Below are 24,986 nucleotides of genomic sequence, written 5' to 3' on the forward strand. Positions count from 1 at the left end.
GGAATTTATACTGCCAGCAACTTTTGTTTCTCTAAATCTCGGTGGTTGCTGGTATTAGAACTGCAGTGGATGTTACTGGTGAAAGGGTTGGTGGCAAGAATCACAGGGCAAGACTTGTCTGCTTAATAACTCACTGTATGATTGATGTATGGGAAGTTAATTGCACTACTAGTGACTCTGTAGGAGATAAGGAAATCCATGCTCAGCATTTCCCAGAGACATGGAATTAAGTCCCTTGCAAGAGTAGCCCCTAAGAGATTTATTCGTATTCCCTCAAACTTTTCTAGTGTTGTCGGTAGGAACAGGGCCATATTGTCACATGTGTTTAAATGGAAAGTTCCAGAGCAGATTTTTCCATATGTTTATGCAATAAACTCATACCAAAGAAAGAAGTAACAATTCCAGAAAATATTATACAGCTGCAGTCTGCCATTCCCACTTGTTAAATTAACACTTGAAAGGAGGAAAAGCACAGGAGGGACATTTTCTTTGTTTGTTATTAATTAGTCTGATATGCAGAGAAATTCAACTCAATGCAGTTTAATGTGACTTTGTGAGTGACAGTAGAGAGACTGAAATTCATTATTCATGGAAAAATATGTGGTAGCAACTCACAAAACACTTACATTGTGTGTCTTTTGTGCCAGGCAATTACCTCTGGAAGCAAGGAGCCCTTTGTTCCCCCAGTTCAATCCTGGCATTGCCTGAGAACACTGACAGAAAGTACACACGTTGTAAACCCAGTATTTATGAAGTCTACGTGTCTGCTTGAATTAGAATTCAGTATTGTAGTCTTTGAGTTTTAGTCATTGTGTTGTATCCACACAGTTCAGACATAGGCAATCTTGTGGGAAACTGTGTATGTGAACGTGAATCTTCTATGGTTAAAAATGCCAAACAATAATGATGGTACTGCAAGATGACTTAAGCAACAGAGTCTGTTAACTTGGATTGCAGAAAATCAGATTCCTTTCAAATATACTCATAGTCCCATGGCCACCATGGCTGTCAGTATAAAAGGTAGGTCGTGTTGAACAGCGATTTGTTTCCTTCACAAATAATAGATACAGATTTTAGAAAGCTGTCAAACAAGATTGAATCTAATTCAGCGTGCTGTCAGCCTTAGCATCTGACAGCAGTCTTGGTACTCCAAATGGATTAGTCCAGCAGTCAATCTACAGATCACCCTGTTTCTACCCTGTTTCTACCATTTAACTGTATAGATCATGGATCTCCCAGGAAAGATGCAACATAGACCTGGAGATCATGGGAGAGGGGCTGCAGTGTGTTAGAAGGTTGAGCTTGAATCCCGTGTGGAACCAAACAAGCACTGTGAGCCGCTCAAAAGTAAAAAATTGCTGTCTTTGACTGGCTTGATGAGAAACGGGAGTCACTAAACAAGTGTTTTTCTCAGAGAGGATTGTGTTCAGTGGAGCTGTAAAGGCTCTCTGCTGTGAACAGGTAGGTGCCATGCAGTGCCATGCAATGCAAGCTGTGTGCACAGTACAATTTGCCCCTGGAGTCCTCAGCACACTGTGAGCCCTGGAGTGGATTGCACATGCAATGATCTTTGCTTGCACACACTAATGCTGCTGCTGTGCTTTCACAGTGCCTAACAGTACAGTGGTTAATGCTGTTGGTTCGATCTGGGGCAGAGGTGATTTATTTATCTTTGTGGGAAAGGAAGAAACAACCGTAAAGATGAAGTTGATCACTTATTGTGCCTTATATTTTTAAAACCACAGGTAAGTATCATGAAGTATTTGGATCTTCAGAAAGGAAAGATCTTGCCAGTCTGCATAATTCAAATGTGAGTTACCACATGCCTGAAGCTAGGAAACACTATTTATCTGTTAGCAGTCTGTTTTCCTTATGTTCTTCACAGTTTTATCAGAAATGTCAAGAGCTGTGTACTCATCTGAGCCCATATCCTGAAGATTTCCATTTGTACCTTTGGTCCTTTCATTGTTTTACAATCAGATGTGAAAGTCTGCCCCAGAAGAAGATACACACATTCTGAGATATTGTCATATTTTAAGAATGCAAGGACCTAAACAAGATTCAGTCTTACTGGATCCCCCTTAGAATTTACAGTTGTTTGCAAGAGTGGACGCAAACAATTTTTCGATTTCTCCTGAACTGTGTCCACGAGGACAAAGTTCAGCACCCTTTGCAGGATTTTATGTCTTCCATCTAATTTCTGAGGTGGATGTAATAAAGACAAGAACTCAAAAAATTGTCTGCCTCAGCACAAAAAGAAAAAAAATTATTTCTATTCTGCATCATCTCCTTTTTACAAAAAGCATCAAACAGTTTGGTTTTGTTTTTCTTGACATGTCTATGTAATAAACTGTAAATTTGTACTCTCCAATGCTTTCTTTTGAGGATCCCTCAGTAACTTAAATATATTTCAGAATGCAAAGAAGGGATAATACTTCACTGTAAAATAAGAGGAAAACCCTTGGTCTGAACCAACTCAGATTAATGAATGAAAACAGTTTCCTTTGAAAGGGAGATCTCAAGCGGGACAGTAGAAGCAGGTGAGTTGGAAAAGTCTAAACATTCAGGAGATCAGCAGAACAAAGTGTATTTCCTAGGCATATGATGAATTTGTGAAGACTCGTGCTCTCTAACGTTACTCTATCTTCTCTGCTAGGCTTCTCACATCACCCAGAAGTGAGATTAGTGGAAAGGAAGAAGTATGCTTTCTTAGTACACTTTCCCTAGCATGCTGAGAAGATGATAACAAAAGTAGGATGAGATAGAAAACAGGAGTGGTTTTGCTCTGGTCTGCAAGATTTACATTGCAGTAGAAGAATGCCTAGGGTTGTTTTCCTTCAAATGTGCCAAGAGGTGGTACAAGACCTACTGATGGTTTCATATGTATTGTTAAAGCTACTGCCTACGACTGCACACATTCAGCTTCTTGTGAAAGACTGTTACAGGCAAGACCAAAGGAAAAATTACTCTTGCAAGCAATGCTCTACTTGCCCAAAACAAACAACAGCTAGGGTGGCTTGTGTAGCAATTTGTAGGAGGAGGTCTGAGAATTTTCATCTTTTCTTTAAGGCTGGAATTTAGCAAACTAACCTGAAGAGTAAGAGAGAAAGAAGGATGCAGCTGCAGAACAAAATAAAAAGACTAACTGATAAAGAAGAATAATTTGAGAAATGAATTGTGAATTTTCGCTAATGGAAAGTGATGTGAAAAAGTAGGCAGATGATGGAATGGCAAAAGAGAAAATTAGGGAAGCTAGTTGCAACAGAGGAGAGGAAGATATGGTAGAGATAGTTGAGAGGTGGAGTTTCAGACAGAGCAATGAAGCCTTATATGATACTGACATAGAACAGGAAAAAAAATGACCTCCACGTGAAGGAGAGAACAGATGGGAGCAAATCTGAGATTCACTTCTGTAACAGAGAGATTCATCCTCTGACTCAAGCAGGTCAAGTGAGCATAATATTAGATCATCAGTCAAAAATGAGAATGAGATGTGAATCAGAAGTTGAAAACTATCAGAGTAGGGATGGCAAGAGGGGCTGACAGAGGCAGATGGATATGGGACAAAACTGTTGTCTATAAATATCTTGGATGAACGCACTGAGTGAGAAAAGCTATTTGAATTGATGTTGGTACAAGAAAGAATGTGTATATAATAGCTGTTAATAACATGGAATTGGAATTAGAAAGTTCTGGAATTAGAAAGTTCCTAAACATCAGATCAGGAGGTTCTGTCCCATTATGTATAGGCTATGCAAATACATCCTAGATTATCATCAGGTGGAGCTTGATAAATTTTGGGATGCAATCATATACAAGATCAATATCCATGATGAGTGAGACCAGATTGGATGTTGTAGGAGGATCTTCCTAGTCCCTGCCCTAATCTTATTTTCCTAATAATAATGCTATTGACTCATATATATTGACCAGGACAGGTGCAGACAGACACATATTTGCCTCACTCACTTTCCAAACCAATTGGATGCCACCCACCTCTGGAATCTGTGTAACTGGAGTGGCCCAGGGCCGTACCCAAGTTGTTAAATCTGTGCAAATACATGACTTTCAGATCTGAACTGGCTTGCTTTTGCCTAACTTGGAGTGTGGGCGAGGGAGTCCCCACCTATCCATACACCCTCAGAAGGCTGTGCAGGGGTCACATGTTCAGTGCCTCAGAGGAGTGTGAAAACTACTTAGATTAGGGGTGAAGGGACTGTAGCTGTGTTGAGGGGACTCAAGATCTTGGAAGAAATGTAGTAGCAACATCTGCCATCCAGCAGCATGCTCAGGAGCTGCACGCAAAATCTCTGTGGTCACTTCTGTATGCAATGTGATGTTTGGGGGCAGACTAGTCTGATACACCAACATTGTGTAGCATGTCATCAGTAATGGCACCTTACTCGTATACCTTTGATTGCCCTCCCCTCAGTTGTGCTGAGTTCCTAGACAACACTGCACAGTGGAGATGGTTCCTCCTGGTTAGAGTATCCTTTCCTTGTCTGTCATACTTCACGTTGTGCTCCCAGAAGCTGCATTGCTCCTCAATGTACAAATGTACAACCCCCTGCCCATGCTGCAGTGATCACAGCCATCTACTGCATCATGTTCCAATGCACTGACTGATGCTTGTATATTTGGAAGCAAACATTTATCTATTATAGGCGTATGACAGATTATTTTTAATTGCTAATAAGATCCTGATAGGGAAAGATTATTAGACCCTTCACTGTGTGGTCACTTGCATAAACAAGACATTTATTTTTCACACTAAATTTCCATTTTGCCCTCCTAGTAAAAATCTATGGTTTGTGAGTGTGCGTGGGTCGAGCTGTTTCCGCTGTGACTGAAATGGGACCATTCCCACGCTACTTGAAGCTTTGCATTCTTGGCTCCTGAGATTATCTGCTAGCAGATAACTGTGGCCGTGTCTTCCTTTGATGAAGACGTTCTTATCTTAGCTGAGGTGTGGAGTGCTTCATCTTGCAACATTTCTGCTACCCCCCCAGGCAGAGAAAGAGAGAGAGAGAGAACACAGCAAGAATGACAACTTGTACTTTCCAAATCACAACCTCATAAGGACAACAGTTGATAACAAGCCCAAGCAAAACTAAACTACTGACTCACCCTCCTCTCTCCTGGCCTACTGGGAAAGATTGAGGATTTCTGTACAATTGGTAACACTGGCTTCAATGAGATCCTTTTTTTGTCATTAAAGGAACTGAAGCTTCTTTAGACCATAAATTTATTATAGAAACTTGTCTCCATTTTTTTCCCTGAGATAGGCTGCTTTTATCAACAGACCTGTGGTAGAAATGGGACATATGTTTATTTCTATGTGTGCCTATATTAATATCAAGTACAGAACTGCATTTTTCACATACCCATACCCTACAATAGTGGCTCGTCTGCGAGAGTATGACTTACAAGTGCTTCTAACAGAAGTGAAATTTTAGGTTTTGAATGAAGTAGCTTTGTTTCTACAAAAGAGGTAATAAAGGCATACCAGTGGAAAAACAAACAAAAGCAAACAAAAAGAAGGAGCATAGAAATACTGATACAGATATAGAGATATAGATAGGACATAGATTTAAGAATGACCTATATGTGTCTTTTTAGTGGTTTCTGGGCAGGTGAATAAAATCAGAGAACTATTTTTTTTTCCAAGCCTATATCAGGTTTCATTAATTAGAAATACACATTTAGGTTAAAGCACAAGTCTAAAACACATTGTTTAAAGACCAGGACTGCAAATCCAAGCATGCTTCTAGAAAATGCTGAAGTTAATATTGCAGGTGCAAACCAGATCCAGATCATTTCTGTGTATGTCCTAGAGGTGGGATTAATCTCACTTTTACCATCTGAAAGTTAGACAGTGAATCACAAATAGTCAGGTGGGTTCCTTAGCTGTATCAATAGGCAGAGGTAAAGCAATTAATAGTGTGGTTCATCCAAAATTAAGGTAGGTATGAGAGAGGGAGGCATACCTCCCTCAGAGCATGCCCCTCTCTCTGTGCTCTAGGGAGAGTGCAAGTGACTCTTTTGCAAGGTGGGTCCCACCATAGCAAACGACATGTTATTTTTACTTGGTGCTTACTAAATCTTACTCTTCAGTATCTTCTCTTTTTATCCTTTCCCTGTAATGCATAAGCCTCTGTATTATTTTAGTCTGTGCTATTGAATATAGCATAGAATACTGAATTTATTAATTTTCAGTGTGACTTTCTAATGTGCTCAAGTACAGTATTTGTTAGCTCTTTACAAACACCGATTATTATCTTCAAAGATGTGTCACAAAAAAAGGCAATATTATACCCACTTCCTTTTACAAAAGAGGAATGAAAGTGTCAAAATTAGAGTTGTTGAAAGCTTCCCTGAACTTTGAGTGTGCACAGACTGATTTTTCAGTGCTTACAGCACTATACATTATTTTCAAAGTGTGAGACACAGCCTATTGGGGCCTGGATCGCAACTATGAGACCCTAGCGACTTCTGCAAATCACCATTTCCGAGGTCTTGTGTTTGCCACTGTGGAAAACAAAAAACTTTTACTCCAGTTAATGCTGTTAGTTACAGCCTTTTTCTGGGACACTATCACTTTGGAATAATGCCACCTGAATTCACTTGGCTGGCCTACACTCTATAAGGTGTCATTTGTCCAATTTAACTTGAGGAGCATTGCTTCTGTCACTGTAGATCCATTTTAATCCATATTCTGCAATGTTAGTGCTGCAACAAAAGTAGCTGAGCCTTAGGCGACAGCAGCCTCCTCCATTGCACAGTCATAACAAATTCCATCAGCACAGGCCATTCTTTGCTCCAAGTAAGGCAGGGAGTCCTGAGGGGAAACCACAAGAGTTTGTAATCAGGTCACTAAAAGAGCTTATGATAATATTCAGAAGAAGTATGGAGTAAGATTTTGCAAGTAAATTGAATTTACTTTTTGCAAATGTAGGTTTCTTCTAACAATTTAAAAATATTGTACACTATTTTGAACAAGTCAGCAACTGGGACAGGAAAGATGTCTCTGAGTGAAAGCTCTGCCTGGGTCATCAGCAGCACTAGGTACTTTATTTGGCAGGTTTACATCAGCTAAGCTCACACTTTAGGTGATGGCGATACTGTTGTCTCCTGGGCGCTAGAGGGAGATGGACACACATACTTTGTTGGTGGATTCCACAGCTGGAGAAACTGCTTCTGGTTTCAATTCCAGAAGCTAAAATAAGTGGTGAGAAGCCTTTCTTTCCTCATTGTTTCTCTCTCCCTCTCTCTTTCTTTCTTTTTTTTTTTTTTGATGGGTGGGGAAGCAAGGATTTTCCCTTGTCTTCCTTTTGCCTTCTGTTCGTTTCTGTCTCTGCTTCTTCATTCCAATGCGTTATTTCCATTGGCTTCTAAAGGCTGTCTTGTGCTGTGCCTTTCCACCTTCCAGGGAGAGCTCCTGCTTTTGCTGCTAGCCTCTGCTCATGATCCCTCTTCTCTCCTGTTCCTGCCTTTTTCTTGTACCTGCGTAGCCTCCACCTTCATATGCAGTTTATTTACAGTAGATACAGATTCTTACTGTCCTCAGCAAGACAGTACTATCTCAGCCTCTTTGAACAGGATACCTGCAAATGATTATTACAACTCATGCTCCTTCTGTGATCAGGTCTGTGAGATGGGGAATGTTTGCTTACATAGAGCATTAGCTCAAGGTTGTTGAGTTTTTTAATTGTATATAGACTAAAGATGTGTTTTGTTAAAGACATGTTGAAGGACTGAATCTTGTATTCAGAGAACAGTGAGGTGAGGTCCATGAGTATCAGATCTTGTGGGAGTTCCCTCTGAAGCCTAGTGTTTGCCTTCACGGTAGAAGGTCAAATCATCTTGAAAACCCAAGCTGTTGACTGTGATCTTCACTGTGGAGTGCTAGGCATTCTTTTCAGAAAACTGGTTACATAGACACACACCAGGCTAAGAGCCATCAGCAAATACAGCACTGTCTTCCAGGTGAGCCAAGCCATGGGAACTTGTTGGCATTGTGCCCTCCAATTCAAAGAGAGTTGAATTGAAGCCATTGTATATCTTATAGATAAAGTCAAAGACCTTGCAGTAGATTTTGATAAGAAGCAAAGTTGTGAACAGAGACTGTCTGGTATGTTCTCAGTAGTCTGGAATTCAGGCTACTGAACCATGAACCCTGTCCTGGGTTCAGGTTGTTGGTGAGCCACTAAGCAGGACTTTGGCTTATGAAAGTAAGCTGGACTCTACACAGAAATGAGCTCTATTAATAAGCTACTTCTGTCCCCCTCTCCTGCCTTTTTTGATCTCCCTTGCTGTTCCTCTCTCTAAGCCCCCATGACTATTTCTCATTTTTCATGTTTTCAGTATTTTATACCTCTGTCTAAAATTCCTCACTCTTCCCACTGAGCTGAGGTTATTTCTTTCCCTCTCTGCCCTCTTCACAATAGCAATGGGAGCGCTGAGATCAGAGCAGAGATCCTCTTCCCATTCCCGTTGCAGAAGCTGCTGCATGTGCAAGACTAGCTGGGTCCTGCTCCTTCCACCCAGGCCTGCACTGCACTTTCATTGTGCAAATGGAGCATCTGTTGTAGAGGTAGAAGCTGTTAGGACCTGGGAGGTGTTTGAGAGAGAGAAATTTGTGTCTACTGCCAAATGATGTTGTTGATACCAAATGTACAAATACCATTTTTGGATGTATATGGCTTGGTTAAATTTTAAGAACAGATAAAAATCAAATGCCTGGAACTAATGTTTTCATTCAGTATCACAAATAACTAAACAGGGAATATCCTGTTACCATGCACCAGTTGGTCTGTGGCAATACTGTTGAGCCATTTTAACAAAAAACTCTGCTGAAAACTTCTACTCTGAGGGCTTGCCATGGAAAATATCTGTCCAAAAAGCTTCACTTCTGAAAGGTTTGGTTAACTCGTAATATAAGAAGGTGAGTTTTGTTGACTGTAGAGGTTGTTACTTCCATGATCACAAGTACCCAGGGACTTGGTTTATATTGTTTGAGGTTTGCTTTTTTCCCCCTTATTTCTACAATTTATTCCTCAATTACCAAAGTGGGGGGAAAATGTGTAGCCTTTTGTCAAAACTGGTAGGTAGTGAACTCTTTTTGTTTTTTGAACTTCTTTTTTCCTTGGTTGACTTTAAAAGAAAGTCCTTTGAACATCCATCTCTGTTGATGTCCCTTTGTATAAATATACATATATATATAAATAGAGTTCTCTTTCTTATGATTTTAGCTTGACATTCTAAGGAAGTGTGCATTGAGCTATCATACTCTTTGTCCTCTTGTCTGTCTACCTGCCTGTCAGTACCTATTTGGTGAATTTGACACACCCCATGTCAAACAAAACTAAATTGGACCTACTACTGAAAAAACTCAGAAATTAATTCCTCTAAGTTTCATGGAAACCATTGGCAGAGGAATGGGATAGGTAAGGGATTCGAATACCTTCCATTATGGCAGCTAAAGTTTAAGCTCAATGGTTTTTTTATCCTGACAGATGACAAGTCAGCACACACGTGCTGTCTCTTCCCCAGCCAGATGGATGGGCGATATCGAGATGTTGAGGGGAATGCTGTAGTGTACTTGGAGGTGGAGACGTGGAACTCTTGGAGTGAGAGGTCGAGGAACAGATTGTACACATCTGTAGAAAACCATATTTTAGCATTTCTGCTGTCCAAGGAACATCTGACATCTGTTTGAAGGGAAGTGAAGGTAATTATAAAAGGATGCAGGGAAGGCTAAAGGAAAAAGGTCTTAAATATGTAGGAAACTGGGCTACATTAGTTTTGCTGTTTATGGCATGACACACTAGCTTTCAGCCTTTGTTATTGCTATCCTGGAAATGATCCTGAGCAATGGCTTTTGTCTAGTCAACAAATTTTTTATTCATGTTGTTCAGTTTCTTACTTAGGAAAGAACTTTGTAAATAATGGGAGAGGGATTTAATGCCCACAGTTTACTGCAAGACTTAGAAAAGAACATATAAAAAGCAGTTAGTAAGGGGGAGTTCCATCAAGCAATTACACTCAAGGGACTAGAGTTCTCAGTGGAACAAAAAGGGGATTGGGATCAGGGATTGACATCCCAAGAAAAGGAAGGATTTATACTGATTTTACCATTGACCAGTGTCATGGTTTGAAAAGGCCCAAAATCCAATTCTGATTTCTAGCCCCCCCACCCACATCTCAACCCCATGTGAGATGGGTTTTCCAGACAAAAACACGAGACTCAATATGGGGGAAAGGAATATATTACAAAGACTATACAAATAAATACTTATACTATAATACACTGCATACAATCTTAACTCTATATCTATCTCTACCATGACAGTAATATTTACAATGGGCCCAATCTCTTCTCTCTCCAAATAAAAGTCCAGGAGAGAAGAAGAAGAAAAGACCCCTTCCAGTCTGTCAGCAGCAGGTCTCTCTCTCTCTCTAGGCAGTAGGCTTTCTGTGTCTTCTCTTCTAGGCAGCAGTAGTAGTTGCTGGCTCTCTGCCAGCACACACGAGGGAGGTCTTCCAAGCCTCTCTCGGCCCCCGTCTTCAAACAGGGGGTCTTTCCATGGGCTGCGTAACCCCAGACACGGCCGCTACACCATGGTCATATCACGAAGCACCGGGGTCTTCGTGACGGTCTGGTATCCTCAGGGGAAAATCAAGCCCCTGTGCAGAGCTCCCATGCTCTGCCTCAAAGATGGCTGCCAGCTTCTCTGAAGCCTGGCAGCAAGGAGGGGGGGGGGAAAGCCCAAGGTCACCCCCTCCACACACATTCCTTTGGCCATCCTGGCTGAGCTCTCAGGAGGCCGGAGCTTCTTAGCTCCTCTCTGCAGTGCATACTGCACTTTAGGACTCCACTCAGTCCACCACCCCCTCCTCTTTCTCGGAGGGGTCTCTAGCGAGTTTGGGGGTTTTGGTTTGTCCAGTTCTTACCCTCCGAAACTCTCTTCCTGCTGCTAGCTCGGGTCTCTTGTCTTGCTTTCTGCTGCTGGCTCTTTTCGTTCTTCAGACAACTCTGTGTCTGCTTCAGTTGCATACCGGCATCTGTTGCTTCTCTTGGTTCTTATCAGTTGGCTCTTTGCCACTGCTCTTCGGACACTGCTGTTCTGCTGCTGCTCCGTCGCTGCTCCCAGTGTCTCTCACTTCTACTTACAGGGGAGAAACTCCCCCAGTTCCTAGCCACAGGCACTCAGTCCAGTCTGACACTGTTCCGAGTCCCTGCAGCCCCCAACCGGGGGCTGGGGGGGGCAAAGGCCCCCAAGGGGCCGGAGCCCCTTCTCCTCGTGGCTCACCACAACATGGCCACCTCTTCTTCCCACAAGTACTACTGCTTCTCTTCCGGTCTCCAGAGATATGTTTATATTTTGCAGGAGCACTGATTGGTCAAGCCCCAAGGGTCACCACCCCCTGGGGGTTACCACTTTCTTAGTTTCAGGGGGAAAACCTGGTTCAAACCACTACAACCAGTCTTTTATGTATCTATTCATCGTCAATTGAATAAAATTTACCATTACCCTTGCTCCTGAAAGCCAAAACTTCTGGAAAGCCAAAAGCGTATAGTATAAACAGCTGTAAAAATGCTCACTAGAAATAATATGGTTGAACCTAGCACAACTGGAAAGTATGCTGGTGCTCCTAGATAGTCTTTGATTACTTTAAACTAAGGATTTTTGAAAGCACACAGAATCATGAAATGCTTAGATTTCTCTGCTTTAATTCTAAAACATTAAAAAAATACTTCATAAAAAAAAATATGGCTTACAAAGATGCATCAATGATTTGTTTGAAATGTGTTTATTTAGCTCATAATAACCTCTCATCTCTTCAAAAATAGGTATTTGAGAGCTCAGATGTCATCTGTTTTCAAAGGCAGTCTGGCTTGATATATAGTGTTTCTAGAAGTAATACGTTTAGGATGGCCTCTCCTAGAATGGGCCTGAAGAAGACCTCTTCAATAGCATCTGCATCAATGTCTCGAAGAGAAGTGATTAGCTGAAGGATTGAAGCAAACCTGGCCAGGTTTCCATGGAACATTTGTGAGACAAACTCCATCAAGGCTTGCTGAGCTTCCTGCTGCATTGTTTGTACATAGGGGAGACATTTTAGGACACAGCATCCTGTCAAAACAAAAAGTAAAATAGGAAATCTTGAGTATACATTTCTGTTCTAAGCCCTTCGATGGATTTCTGGCTTATAGCACTACTTTCTCTATAGAAAAATAAACAGTTCCTAAATACACTTTTTCATAAAAGAAGATATGTGTCGTTCAATAATTTGAAGGAGCATTGAGCAGCATTGTAAGCACATAGGAATCTGGCCTGTTACATTAAAATCCAGCTTTGCAATAGTAACAGCAGGTAAATGACTCAGTACAGACGGAGAAGAAGCTTTATTGTGTTGTCTACCCATATGCTGCTGAGCCCATAGTCTGAGTAGGTGGGAAAATTCCAGCTCTAATCTACACTAGGTAGGTAACATTAGGAAGATAGAGATGGTGGTTTGGAGCAGAGAGCAGGCTCGAAGCCTGAAAACATGGTTCTCCAGTCTACCTAGCCCCATCTCCATCCTGTTGTTGCCTCTGGTTACTAGACTAAGCTGGGGAACTATGGTTCACCACACTATGTAGACACTTTCATTTACAGTCTAAAAAGAGCATAAAAATTCTCTGTGAGATGCATCATGACCCACGGGAGTGGTAACTGGTTCTGTGTTCCCTTTCCTCAGCCATTTCTGAAAGAGGAGAGGTCTCTGTCCTATGGAGTCATGGTCTTGAGCCTCAATCACATACCTCCCATAGCATGTGACCTGCTGGCTCGAGGGCATCAGTGTGTGCCAGGGCTCAGTTCAAAGAACACCCTGTGTTTATCCTTTGCCTCTGGAGGGATTGCCTAGTCATGTAGCTCTCAGCAATCTGTTGCCTCCTGTTCTCACAACCTAAGGATAACAACATCTTTTCTTTCCTAGAATTGCTGCAGGACAGAGGTAGCACACACTCTAGGCCTATTTGGCATCTTTTACAGTGACTGACTCCATACCTCCCTGGGATGGGATCTGAATAGCTTACAACAGGGAGTGTTTCACACAAGATCATTCATTTAAGTGTGGGAGGTTCTGCCTCCTTGCCTAGTGCCCTCTGCTAGGGCAAAACCAACCTCGTTGAGTTTTCTTCAACGTGTAACTGGCTGCTCTTTGTTGGCCTTCAGCAGCTCTCTTGCTAAATATCACTGCCAGAGGAGAGGAAGTCTCAGCCAAACTTGAAACAAGGCTAGCCAGAAATGGAGACTTTGGAAAAGTCGTCATCTCCTCCGGGATTACCAGCAGCTGCAAGCTGTGAGGATGGTTCCAAGTGTTAGATTTTTCATGGAAAGGAAATTGCCAGGACTTTGTATATTCAGGATGAAATTGCAATTGTTTATATCCCTTCAAATATGCTTAATTTCCCCATTTGGTCTTCTTTTCTGTGTAATCAAATGCTGGGTTTAATTTACATATAATGAGACACTTCTTGTTCTGAGATCTGTTGTAATAATTCTCAGTCAAACACATTTTTCCAGCTGAACTATAAACCTCTTAAGAGTATCCTTTTTAACAGAAGTCCTGTCACAGCCTTGATGGAGTTTTAAAATATATATATGTATAGAAAACGCCAAAAATACGTATCTATATGGCACTGATTAATTAGAAGCATTGTTTTTCACAGTTCCTGTCCCTTCACTGTGCAGTTCCAATAGTTTTTCAGACAATTTTCAAAAGCACAAGAACATTTTCACCTCACTCTGAGCTGTTCCTGTGCACAGAACAGTCCTACCTGCTCCTTTCTTTGACTTATTGCCTGTGTCCTGGTAGAGAAGGCCTTGCAGCTGGACCCTTCACCCACAGAAACTGTGACCTCTTTGAAGCCACCTAGCTTTTCCCCTGGGAAAAGCAGGGATGCCAATATATTCCGGAGAGTCTGGATTCCATTGATGCAAGGTGCCTGTTTCTCCTCAGGGGCTGGGCACAGGCTTTCTTCTTTACAGGTTCTTGCTGGCCCACATGAGGCCAGTTAGTAACCCAGCCAGAGCCTCCTGCAGAGAGGTGCTGCACCGTCTGCTTTTATTTCCACCTCTGGGACCTTCAACATAGGAAGGATGTGCACCTGCTGGAGCAAGTCCAGAGGAGGGCCCTAAAGATGATCAGAAGGCTGGTGCACCTCTCCTATGATGACAGGCTGAGAGAGTTGGGGTCATTCATACTGGAGAGGAGAAGGCTTCAGGAAGACCTTATAGCAGCCTTCCAGTACCTAAAGAGGCTTTACAAGAAAGCTGGAGAGGGACTTTTTACAAGGGCATGGGGTGATAGGACTAGGGGTAATGGCCTTGAACTGAAAGAAGGTGGGTAGGTTTAGATTAGATATTAGACAGAAATTCTTTGCTGTGAGAGTGGTGAGGCACTGGAATAGCTTGCCCAGAGGTGTTGTGAATGCCACAACCCTGGAAGTTGGCCAGAAGGCCAAGCTGGGGCTTTGAGCAACCTGATCTAGTGGAAGGTGGCCCTGCTTATGGCAGATAGGTTGGACTAGATGATTTTTAAGGTCTTTTCTGACCCCAACCGTTCTATGATTCTAGCGGTAGAACCTACATTCCATCATGCTGCCTGCCACTCTCTTGACAAAGGAATTTTTTAATGATAGTAAGCACAATATCTGTGCCACAAGAGACCAGCCAGGGCACAAGCAAAGGTTTGTCATACCTGTCATGCTTCTTATCCAAGTGATGGCTGCTACAGCCGCATGCCTGCATGTCCTGTTGAACTCCAACTCATAACCCAGCTCTGAACTGCTCTGTACCTGGCCCTTCCCTATTGCCTCAATCAGTTTTGGTGGTCCTAACAGAAGTAAAACATTCAGGGTGGGAGCCCTCATGAGGTACTTCATGATCCAAGAAAGGGTTTACCATTGTCACTGCTGGTGGTCCCCTGAAATCCTCTTAGAACTGAGGCCTGCAGAATATTAACATTTTGCCCAACATCACACCAAAACTTGAAAAGTTTGAAAATGTGCTGCATGTATGTAGAAAATATTTTCTGAGTTTGGTGGAAAGTATTAAAAAGCTTTTAAAAATAACAGCTGTACAGATTTGTTTGCAGCAAAGGGCATTTTGGGGCTGTGCATAAGCCCTGAGTACCTGTTTCAGCTCAGAGTTAGACTGTAACTGTTTCATCTGGAGTCAGTCTAGGCTTACCAGAAGTTCTCTAGGCTGCCTTCGGCAGCTTGTGGGGAAATATTCCAGAGAACGGGATCATCCTACCTATGAGCTAGGTGACATTCCTGAAACACTGGAATGTGTCTGCAGACAGCATCAAGGGCTGCTGGCCCTCTCATACAGCACCCTAGAGAAGCACCAGGCTTTAGAAGGCAGAAACCCAGAACATAATCCTGCTTCTGCTGCTTTCTCCTCAAGTGAAAATCTCATTTTACCTACAGAGATAATAAAAATGCCTACTAGTTAAACTGTGTAAGCTGCTGCAGATGAGGCATTTCTCTTCTTAGCATCCCCCTGGTTATAAGTGGAGGTTTTGTTCAGCCTGATTTTACTGTGAAAAAAATGACAAAATAACTTGCACTGAAACAAACTCCACTGATTTGATGCTGCAGCATAGACACACAAGGCAACACCAAACATCTGGATGACATTACACCTCAAGAGTCAGAATCTGAATCCCCTTGGAAACAAATATAAAGTCATACAGCTTTTGAGCAGCCTATAAACCATTCACCATAAGAAATATAATGGAATAACTGAAGCATTCATGTATCCTTTTGGTGCAGTCTGAAGTACAGCACACTGCTGACAGTGCAGCCAACAGCAGTGATCGCTGTGGAAGGAGCCGAGGATCTGAGCCAGAGCAGGCTGGAGTCAGTAAGTCTTTCCATTTACTTTAGTGTACTTAGAGTTCAGCTTTTAATGACTCATGCACTCCATGCTGCTGACCGAGGAAACCTTCCTTCCTAAAGAACCTGAACTTGGCATCTGAAATGAGAGGATGCAATCACTAGTTTTAGTTTGCTCCACGATTACTGTTGCAGGCTTTGAGTGTAGTGATATTAAATTATATAAATAAAGAATATAAATAAATAAAAGCTGTGTAACATCAACATAGCATCCTTTTGCCTCATTGATGAAAATCAGTTGATAAGGATTATTTTATTTTCTCCAGAGTTCTTGTTACAGAGGAAGTCTCTGCTAAAATACTTCCAGTACTCACATCGTGTACCCATGTACCATCTCTCCTTTGCAGTACTACAGATGAGGCTGCTGTATTATCTTTGAACTGAAAATCAGTTTGAAGTGACACTGTTAATTATTTATTACTTAAAATTTGTCCAATATAAGCTGTTTTGGCTTTCAGTGGGTTACCTACTGTACACAGCCAAGGAACTGAAATAAACCACTTCAGGCAGAAAAGTCATTAAATTGTGGAATATGGATTTTTGAGAAATTTAGCTGTATTCATAGGCAAGAGTAAAACTAAACATTTGTCTATATACAAATGAAAATGCCAAATGTCTTTCTAAGCCCATAATCATCTATGTAGTTTCCAGGAGGACTCACCAGAATTAAAAAGAATAATTCCTTTAAGATAGGCATATTCTTTTGCACTTATGTCCAGGTCCCAGCATTTCCACAAGAGATTCTTCATCTTCTGAACTTTTGCCAAAGATGTTCCTGGTGATGAGCTGCCCAGTTCATTGTTAGCTGTCAAAGACTGATTGAGGAGGATTTTTTTCAATAAACTAGGGACTGAAATCTCTCTCAGATCAAAATCCACCCCTTCTTGTGCCATGCCCAGGACAAAAAGAGGGGCCCAGTTCTGCTGTATGAGAACAAGCTGATCATCCAAAGGCATGTGATAAAAAGAAGGCAGGTTTCTAATAAAAATTGAAGTCTTCAAGAGCACTCCAGAAGCTCTTCTGCACGTGGCTTCTGGTGTTTTCAGGACAACTCTTCTCCTGTCCAAGCAAGAGCAGTCCTTGATTCCTGTGGAGCAGTGGGGGTTGTGATGCTGCTGGTGCCACTTGGTCTCACTTTCATGCTCTTTGTTAAGGATCTGATACAGGATACTCTTAGTATGGTGTGTGTCACACTGACATTTCCTAAATTTCTTATTTGGGATCTTGGTAGCCATAGAGCCAGAGTTCCCTGTGACAGGAAACAGCATGCGGGGAGCTGTGCATCAACAGCAGGAGAGGCAGTGCATGTTTTTATATACACAGGCAGTTGAAAAGTAATATGACCCTGATCTGTGAAGTTACCTTGAACTTTATTTGTACCAGTCTGTTTCAAATGAGGCGGGGCTGCCGGCTGCTGGTATCGCACCGGGCTGCCGTAACCCTGGGCCAGCAGAAGGGTTCACACCTGCCAGGGGCACGGGCATCACTTACCACAGTGCCCCAGTGCAGGCAGGCTGTGCCTGGCCTGCTGCCACCAGGCAGTGGCCTTTTGCCAAAGACCAGCTCTGTAACACATACAGTCTGCCCCTGAGGGGAAGCCTGGGAAAAACTATGACATCAAAAGTGAAGAAGGAGCAAGTTGTCTTTGTTTTTATTGGTACACTGACATTGCCCACTAACTAATGCTCCTGAGGGCACAGGAATGCATTTACACTTACAAATGATGCTGTGTCACCAGGCACTTCTGTTTCTTATTTAAAGGAGCCACCTGAAGATGCTGTGGATGTTTACCATTATTTTTCATAGAGCACTTAACAGTGTTCATTCTTTACACCGTAACTAACAGAATGTGTGACACCTATGTCTCAGGGATGGAAATCCCATGTTTAGGAATTATTTCATGTTTCTGTGAGATTTGAGAGAAACTTCAGAGAAGGTCAGCTGCTATAGCTCATGACAATGTTATCTCTTGCATTTCAAAAATGATAATTTCAAACACAGAACATGTGGACTTAGAATCATAGAATCAATTGGGTTGGAAAAGATCTTTAAGATCATTGAGTCCAATCATTAACCCAGCACTGCCAAGTCCACCACTAAATCATGTTTTTGAGCACCACATTTACATATCTTTTTAGTACCTCCAGGAATGGTGACTCAACCACTTCCCTGAGCAGCCTGGGCATCTGACATCGATGTAGAATAAGACAATGCAAGGCATCCAGTACAGTTTCCTTCTTTACTTCAGAATACTTCTCCCAGACTTTCTGTGTAATTAAATATTCCTCATACAAACCAATGAAGAAAAAATGGCATTTTGTACTGTTGCATGTGTGAACTTCTGTAGCAGAGCAAGAGCTGAATGATTGAATTGTCAGGACTCGTCAGTAAACATCAGGGGACATTAAGTAGCAGGAACAAAAGGAACTCAGCCTAGATGAGAAGAAATTGATACTTCAAGTTTTTGTTACTTCACGCTCTCTTGCTTGCTTTTATATAGGGGAAGAGGTACTAAGTTTTTTTTATCAAGCATAATGTTTATGTATTCCTACCATCTGAGCTCTTAGCACATCTTAACAAAAAATGAGCATTAAAAACTGTAGGATCCCAAAATCAAATACCTGCAGAAAGGAGTCTGAGTGGTCTCAGCAAAAGGCCTTGGGCTACGAAAGCTGGGGGAAAAACCTCAGTTTGAGGACTAGACAAGATATCACTGGTTTGGAATGTCCTGCCCAGACCCAAAGAGACTGTACTCTGACTTTAGCAAGCCTCTGCATAAAATCCATTGTTGTTTTCTCCCTTCCTGTGTATCCCGTGTATTCTGTGAACTTGAATATCTCTCCCCCATGTAAATCTCCAAAAATGTAATCTTAAGATAAGTGGTTTTTCCCCATGGTCTAAGTGCTAAACCCAAAAGGTGTAACTTGAGTTTTTCCCTTACTTCATCCCTGTTTGTAGTAGCTCAGCCCTCCTATGAATATGTAGACACCAGACCCTTAAAATATCAGCCTGTATGTCCAATAAAGGATTCCAGATTCTGCCTCCAACCGGGATCGTGTTAGTTTCTTAGACTCCCACAAAAACCAACAGCTCAAAGGTCTTCATCTGCCAGATCTCCAAGCCTTTGGCTAGAGGCCCTCCCATCAGATGCATAGATGCAAATTTGTGTTTTGCTACAAATTTTGTTTTTTCCATGCTGGGCCATTTTAAACTTTCCGCTTATTTACCTCTCCATGATATTTATGTTGCAAAATTTTCCCCTTCTGAGATAAAAAGTGGAGGAAGAGATGACTGCTTCAAAGTTGAGCAATCTAGGAGTATAGTGCTGCTGAGATGCAGCTACCACTAATTGCGGTGAAGGTCAGGGCACACAGAGCACCGCTGGTGGGATTTGCTTGTCCACCTCTCCATCCATTCAACAGCTCCCTGTTGTTGTCCGTTGCTGGGGTATCAAAGAGCTCTTCAGGTTAAATGGCATGGCAATAGAGGAGTCCCCAGATAGCCCTATCCCTCTTATTCTTGATGTAAAATTCAAGCTGGCCTGAGGTTCAGTGGAATGAACTCCAGTTGTAGGGCTAATGTTGTCTGACATTCAGCATGAATTACATAGGTTGCCTAATGGCTGTACTAGACAGAAAGACTGAGCCTGCTAAAATCATTCTTACATAGCATTTGCTTGTGAAAAGAAGATCTGTCTTCTAACTGCCAGTGAACATGGTGGTGTTTCAGCAATCTAGGTCAGAAAGTGACTTCTGAGAAAGCCAGCTCCTGTAAACCAAGGAGAAAAAGCACTATCTCATAGTTGACCATTTTACTTTCACAGTTCAGGTCGTTATTTCACAGTTCCTATTAATTGTGCTAATTAAAGTTCTACTCCAAATTAAATTGATTCCTTTCCTAATTTTCTTTTAATGAGATCTGCATCAGTCATATGCAGTGAGTCCTGATGTCAGTAGCATATGGTGTTGAATACCATTTCTATTTGTCATCATGTATTTCCTTTGATCGTGTATATATCTAAGTGGCAGAAGCAAATGCTATTTTTTTCTAACAGGAATTCCTGGTATATTATAATAACTTTATGACTGTTTACCAAAAATACAGAGTAAAGGTTACTGCCTCAGTATGACTGTTAAGGACACGTCATCAGCTTTTTCTGAGAGAATGATTATTTAGAATTATGAGCCAATATGGAATTGTAGGTGAAACCTATACGGGTAGTCCTGATTCAAAATTGCCTGAAATGAGCTTTCTGCATGACCCAATTTTCTCAAACAGAGAGGACCAGTATCTAAATTTAGTGCTATCCTCATAAATGAGGCAACAGTTAATTTTTCTTTCTAAATTTTGCCATTAGAACGGTTGCAGCTACACGCATCTAGATATAAAGCATCTAAGTCTTCTTGCTACAGTAGCAATACTTCATACTTTCATATGTTAAGAAAGTATGAGATACAAAACCCAATTTTGTGATATGAGAACTTCCCTATGGATTTTTATCTATTTTAGCTGTATCTAGCACTATGTTTGAGAACAGTAAGACACAGTCACATCAATGTTATTTTTTCTGGTTTGCACTTTTATACTTTTTCAATCTACAAGGCACACACACCCACATTCACTGTCACCATTCTCTCTGCAACCATCAAAATTGCTCCTCAGGCACAAATGCCAGCATTTGGACAACAAAAAACAATGTGTCCTAACTACACACACAAGATTAAAAAGAACTGAAAAAGGGTTAGTTTAGATTAGATATTAGGAAGAAATTCTTTACTGTGAACATGGTGAGGCACTGGAACAAGTTGCCCAGAGACATTGTGGATGCCCCATCCCTGGAAGTGTTCAAGGCCAATTGGCTGGGGCTTTGAGCAACCTGTTATAGTGGAAGGTGTCCCTGTCCATTGCAGGGAGGTCGGAACTAGATGATCTTTAAGGTCCCCTCCAACTCAAACCATTCAGCAATTCTATGATTGCTGCAGACTGCCGTTTAATATTCACACCATTGCTGGAAATAAAAATAATACATATGCTATTGGGTCTAAAAGTATAAGACATATTATTTTTGGGTCATAGTCCATAGCATTAATTCAACTAATAGAATACTTGGAAGGCTTAAGAGACTTGTCAGACAATATAGGAGCTTACGCGGCCATCTTATCCTTACCTTGGCAGTAGCCAAACCTGAGTACTTCAGGAAGTGTATGATATATACCATTCTTCTCATGAGTGTTTTTCTTGCCTTCAATCATTTGTAGCTTGGGGGGAAACCTGAACCAGAATGATTTTATGCATTTAATAACTTTCAATTAATTTCTAACCTCTGATCTTACGCAGTCTGTTCCTGAAGCCACATTAACGTCCACATCAGCCTGTGTCAAGAAGGTCTGTGGATGCCTGTGATGTGAGACAAACCTTGACCAAACATGACATTTGTTGGATCTCGTACCTTCTTGCTTTTGCACTGGGAAGAGAAAAAGGGAATCAATCAATCCCTATTCACTCTTTCTATAGTTTGCTTTATTTTACAAATCTCAGTAAGACTCACACAGTCATCCTTTGTCGAAACTAGAGAGATGTAGCTTCTTTCTTTAGAGTGGCAATAGGCCTTTGATTATCTTGTTACCCTTCTTTGAATCTTTCTCAGCTCTATCACTTTTCTAAGATATTCTTTAAGGAGAAATATGAAAAGAACCAGAACAGGACACAGTATCCAGGACTTAGGAAAGCATGGATTTATACAGGGACAGGATGAGGTTTTCTGTTTTGCCTTTCCCAGAAGTCACTCCTGAGCTGTTGTTGCCATGAAACTGTCACGGCCCCCAAGTTTTACTCCTGAATGATGTTCATCAGTTCAGAGGCTCTTATGTTAGTCAGTAGTGGAGTTAGGAGTGTTTTATCATATGTGCATCTCTTGCCATATAAATATATTTATAAATATATATATACACACCTAATTATCATTTGACACCTAATTGATGATTTTCATTAAGCCTTTCTACAATTCTTCTGACAGCCCTAGTCTACCTCAATAATTTTGTGCCATCAGCAGATATTTATATTTTGAAACTTTGAAGGCACTAGTCTTCAGAGTAGTTCACTCAATGTTCTGAGTTGTTTAAAAGACTAAAATAATTTACCTATAGGGAAGAAAATCTGATGCTGTCCTTGCAGTAGAGTGTCTATATATACAAGATGGCTTATATGTATATGTATATACACAATGTATATAGTAACTATGTTATTACTAAGCAGTGATGTGAACTCTCCTGCTTTCCTAAAATGTGAGACTGGAAGCAGATGCATTTCTGGAGAAAAAGAATCTTCCACTATTATTTCATGTGGGCTACAAGAAGAAAACACCTTCCTAGGAAGCTGACAGCAGCTTTTTTGACGTCACACCAGGTTGATAAATGCACATATTCCTTGATTGAGTGATCTCTTATCTTTCTGGTCTCGTAAAAACATTTAATTTGCCTATAAACATCCATGTGACTTCAGAACAGGATTCTCTAGAAGTTTTGTACAACTTATTTTCTAAGAGGAGCTGGGTGAATTTCGTGTCACTGGTGCTCTTGAGGACAGTTGACCTCTCCAATAGCCTTAATGATGACAAAAGGAGACAGTAATAAAACTATTATCTTTCTAGAAGGGTTCCATCTCCTCGTCTCATGGTGCAAACCATCTCTCTTGAGAAATAAAGGTATTCATTTCTTAGCTCGAGGAACCAAGAGCTACCATTCAGACTGCCTGTTTCGGCTAGGCAGAGACTGGGAAATGTCAGGCCCAAGTTGAAGCCTGCTCAGCCTTGAAACAAGCTCTGAAATAGTGTCTTTAGCTTCTGGTAATGCCATGGCAAAGTGAGATTTGGCCCCTATGTCTGAAGCAAGTCTACATATATTATGAATCTAGTTAATTTAAACACATTCAGCCTATCCCGAAGGTCAGTGGGTGAACTTCTCAAGAGATAGAAGGTAAGCATGTGCTTAAAATACTTTGGTTGATTAAGGTGTGATAAAATCAGCATTTTTTTTATGATAGCTGTTTGCACAGAAGTACCAAATTATTAGAGAAGCAGCTGCCCCAGGAGGCCCTGCAGTGAAACGTTGTCTATCACTGAAACTAGGCCTGTTTTAAATTTGCCTCTGGTTACTGAGTTACAGTGAAGGCAAATGCCTCTGAACTTCTGCCCCACATCTTAACATGAAATAGGAGCTCTGAAAAGCCCCCTTCTTAAAAATCTACCCTGGGCATCTATGTTTAACTCATGTTCTGCTGTTCTTTGTTTTCAGAAACACTGGAGTAGCATTTAAAGTGATTTTTTGACAGGTGCTGCTCACTGACTGAAGAAGGGGAACTGTTTGTCTTCATTTTAAACCACGGACATTTTGTTAGAGATTTTAAGCTGCCCATCCATACCTCAGCTGTTGCAAATGTGAATGCAAACATGTGCCATCTGGAGCTACAACCAAATCCAAGAATGTAAGTACAGAAAGTAAATAACAGCTCGGCAATGCTCCTCGGTCAGAAGGTAGGATGAGAGAGGAACACATTTCTTAACTCTTCAGCTTCTTATAAATCTAAAGCAGCAATAGGTTTCCATGGATGAATGTGTATAAATAAACCCAAAAGAGTTCTTTATGCTGTTTAAGCAAACAAGCAAAACAAAAAAACAAGCAAGAAAAAACCCAAACAAATAGCTGGATAAGTAAACTGTCTCTGATTTTTTAACAGCTCTAACCTGACTCTCACTGACATGGGGTCAGAGACTTCTTCCTCTGAAAACCCAAGCATCCATCACTTTGGATGCCATAGCAGACATGCTGCTACGGGGCCATTTCTCCCTTGGTGAAAGGGGAGGGATTGGTTTAAGTAGTGTATGGAAAGGGGTATGAATCTGCAGACATGAGTAGGTTTTAAGCTGCCCAACACCAATTTTTTGTTTTCTTCATACTGGAAAAACTGGTGGAATTCTATAAGGTTAAATTGGTAAATTTTTATAAGGGCACACCTTGGAAGGTGGGATGTAAACCAGAAGTGACTTCGTACCAGATTGTGCCATTTTTCTGCAGCTCCCTCATCAAGGAGATGGTGTTTGTACAGTCACCCTTATCAGCACTGGGACAGGCACCATCTGTCATTTTAAATGTAGACAGATACACCACTTATTATTGCTCAGCAAGTGGAAAGTGCTGCAAAACAAGGTAGAAAATGGCCACAGTTTTTAAAAGCAAAGTTAGAAAATGCTCCTGGCTAGCAATGTCATCTCCAGAGTAGCACTGAAAAGGCAACTGCTCCCTTCAGCCCCCTCCCCTGCTGAGAAGAGTGATTGAGATGATAAAACTTTTAACATATTATAGAGCCCACTATAATGTTAAAGCTAAGTCTGCCTTATATCATTGAAGATAAATGCCTAATCTAGTGATTAGCATTCTATAAATACCACAGATTAGCAAGTGAAGGTTAGATGGTAGATTAGATATGTGGTATATATGTTCAGACTTACCTTTACACATTTTATTTATGATAAATGAGCAAGGTCTTAACAAGTAATCTGTGGTGCAAAAAACTAAATACCAAAACTAAATACCAAACACTAAATATGAAACACTTTATTTTGAAATATATAAGGGGAAAAATGATAATAAGTTCTGACAGAAGTATAGGACTAAGGCATTGAGTTTTCCCTGTGACAAAGTTAACATGCCCAAACTTCCCTCACTCTTTGCCATAGGATAACTTCTCTATCAATATTTCTTGAATTAAATATCTATCCATTCACACTGGGGGAAAGAAAGGAAAGAAAAGAAAGAAAAAGAAAGAAAAGAAAGGAAGAAAGGAAGGAAGGAAGAAAGGAAGGAAGGAAGAAAGAAAGGAAGAAAGGAAGAAAAAGAAAGAAAGAAAGAAAGAAAAAGAAAGAAAGAAAAAGAAAAAAGAAAAAGAAAAAGAAAGAAAGAAAAAGAAAAAAAGAAAAAGAAAAAGAAAGAAAGAAAAAGAAAAAGAAAAAGAAAAAGAAAAAGAAAAAGAAAAAGAA

At 41.0% G+C, this 24,986-nt stretch overlaps 1 protein-coding gene and 1 long non-coding RNA gene across 2 annotated transcripts; one reads left to right on the top strand and one right to left on the bottom strand.

Annotated features, from left to right (window-relative positions):
• Positions 1 to 8,112: 8,112 nt before the first annotated feature.
• On the top strand, positions 8,113 to 11,956 carry LOC113973976. Its single transcript, XR_003536411.1, has 3 exons — positions 8,113 to 8,198; positions 9,516 to 9,730; positions 11,855 to 11,956. It is a non-coding gene; the product is annotated as an uncharacterized LOC113973976 (long non-coding RNA).
• Positions 11,718 to 17,232, bottom strand: LOC113973968 (nuclear receptor subfamily 0 group B member 2-like). Its single transcript, XM_027696683.1, has 2 exons — positions 16,614 to 17,232; positions 11,718 to 12,137 (listed from the first exon to the last, which is right to left on the bottom strand). Exons 1-2 carry the CDS (start codon positions 17,218 to 17,220, stop codon positions 11,884 to 11,886), a joined length of 861 nt encoding a protein of 286 aa, XP_027552484.1. The 5' UTR covers positions 17,221 to 17,232; the 3' UTR covers positions 11,718 to 11,883.
• Between the last annotated feature and the right edge of the window lie 7,754 nt (positions 17,233 to 24,986).

Source organism: Neopelma chrysocephalum, unplaced genomic scaffold, assembly GCF_003984885.1.
Source record: "Neopelma chrysocephalum unplaced genomic scaffold, ASM398488v2 Primary Assembly neopelma1_23b, whole genome shotgun sequence".
Lineage (NCBI taxonomy): Eukaryota > Metazoa > Chordata > Aves > Passeriformes > Pipridae > Neopelma > Neopelma chrysocephalum.

What these genes read in the sequence shown, in the direction of transcription:
- LOC113973968 (XM_027696683.1), bottom strand. Translation starts at nt 17,220, where the DNA reads ATGCTGTTTCCTGTCACAGGGAACTCTGGCTCTATGGCTACCAAGATC. An exon ending in AATTATTCTTTTTAATTCTG is followed by an intron (nt 12,138 to 16,613) that starts GTGAGTCCTCCT and finishes TTGTTTTGACAG; the next exon opens with GATGCTGTGTCCTAAAATGT.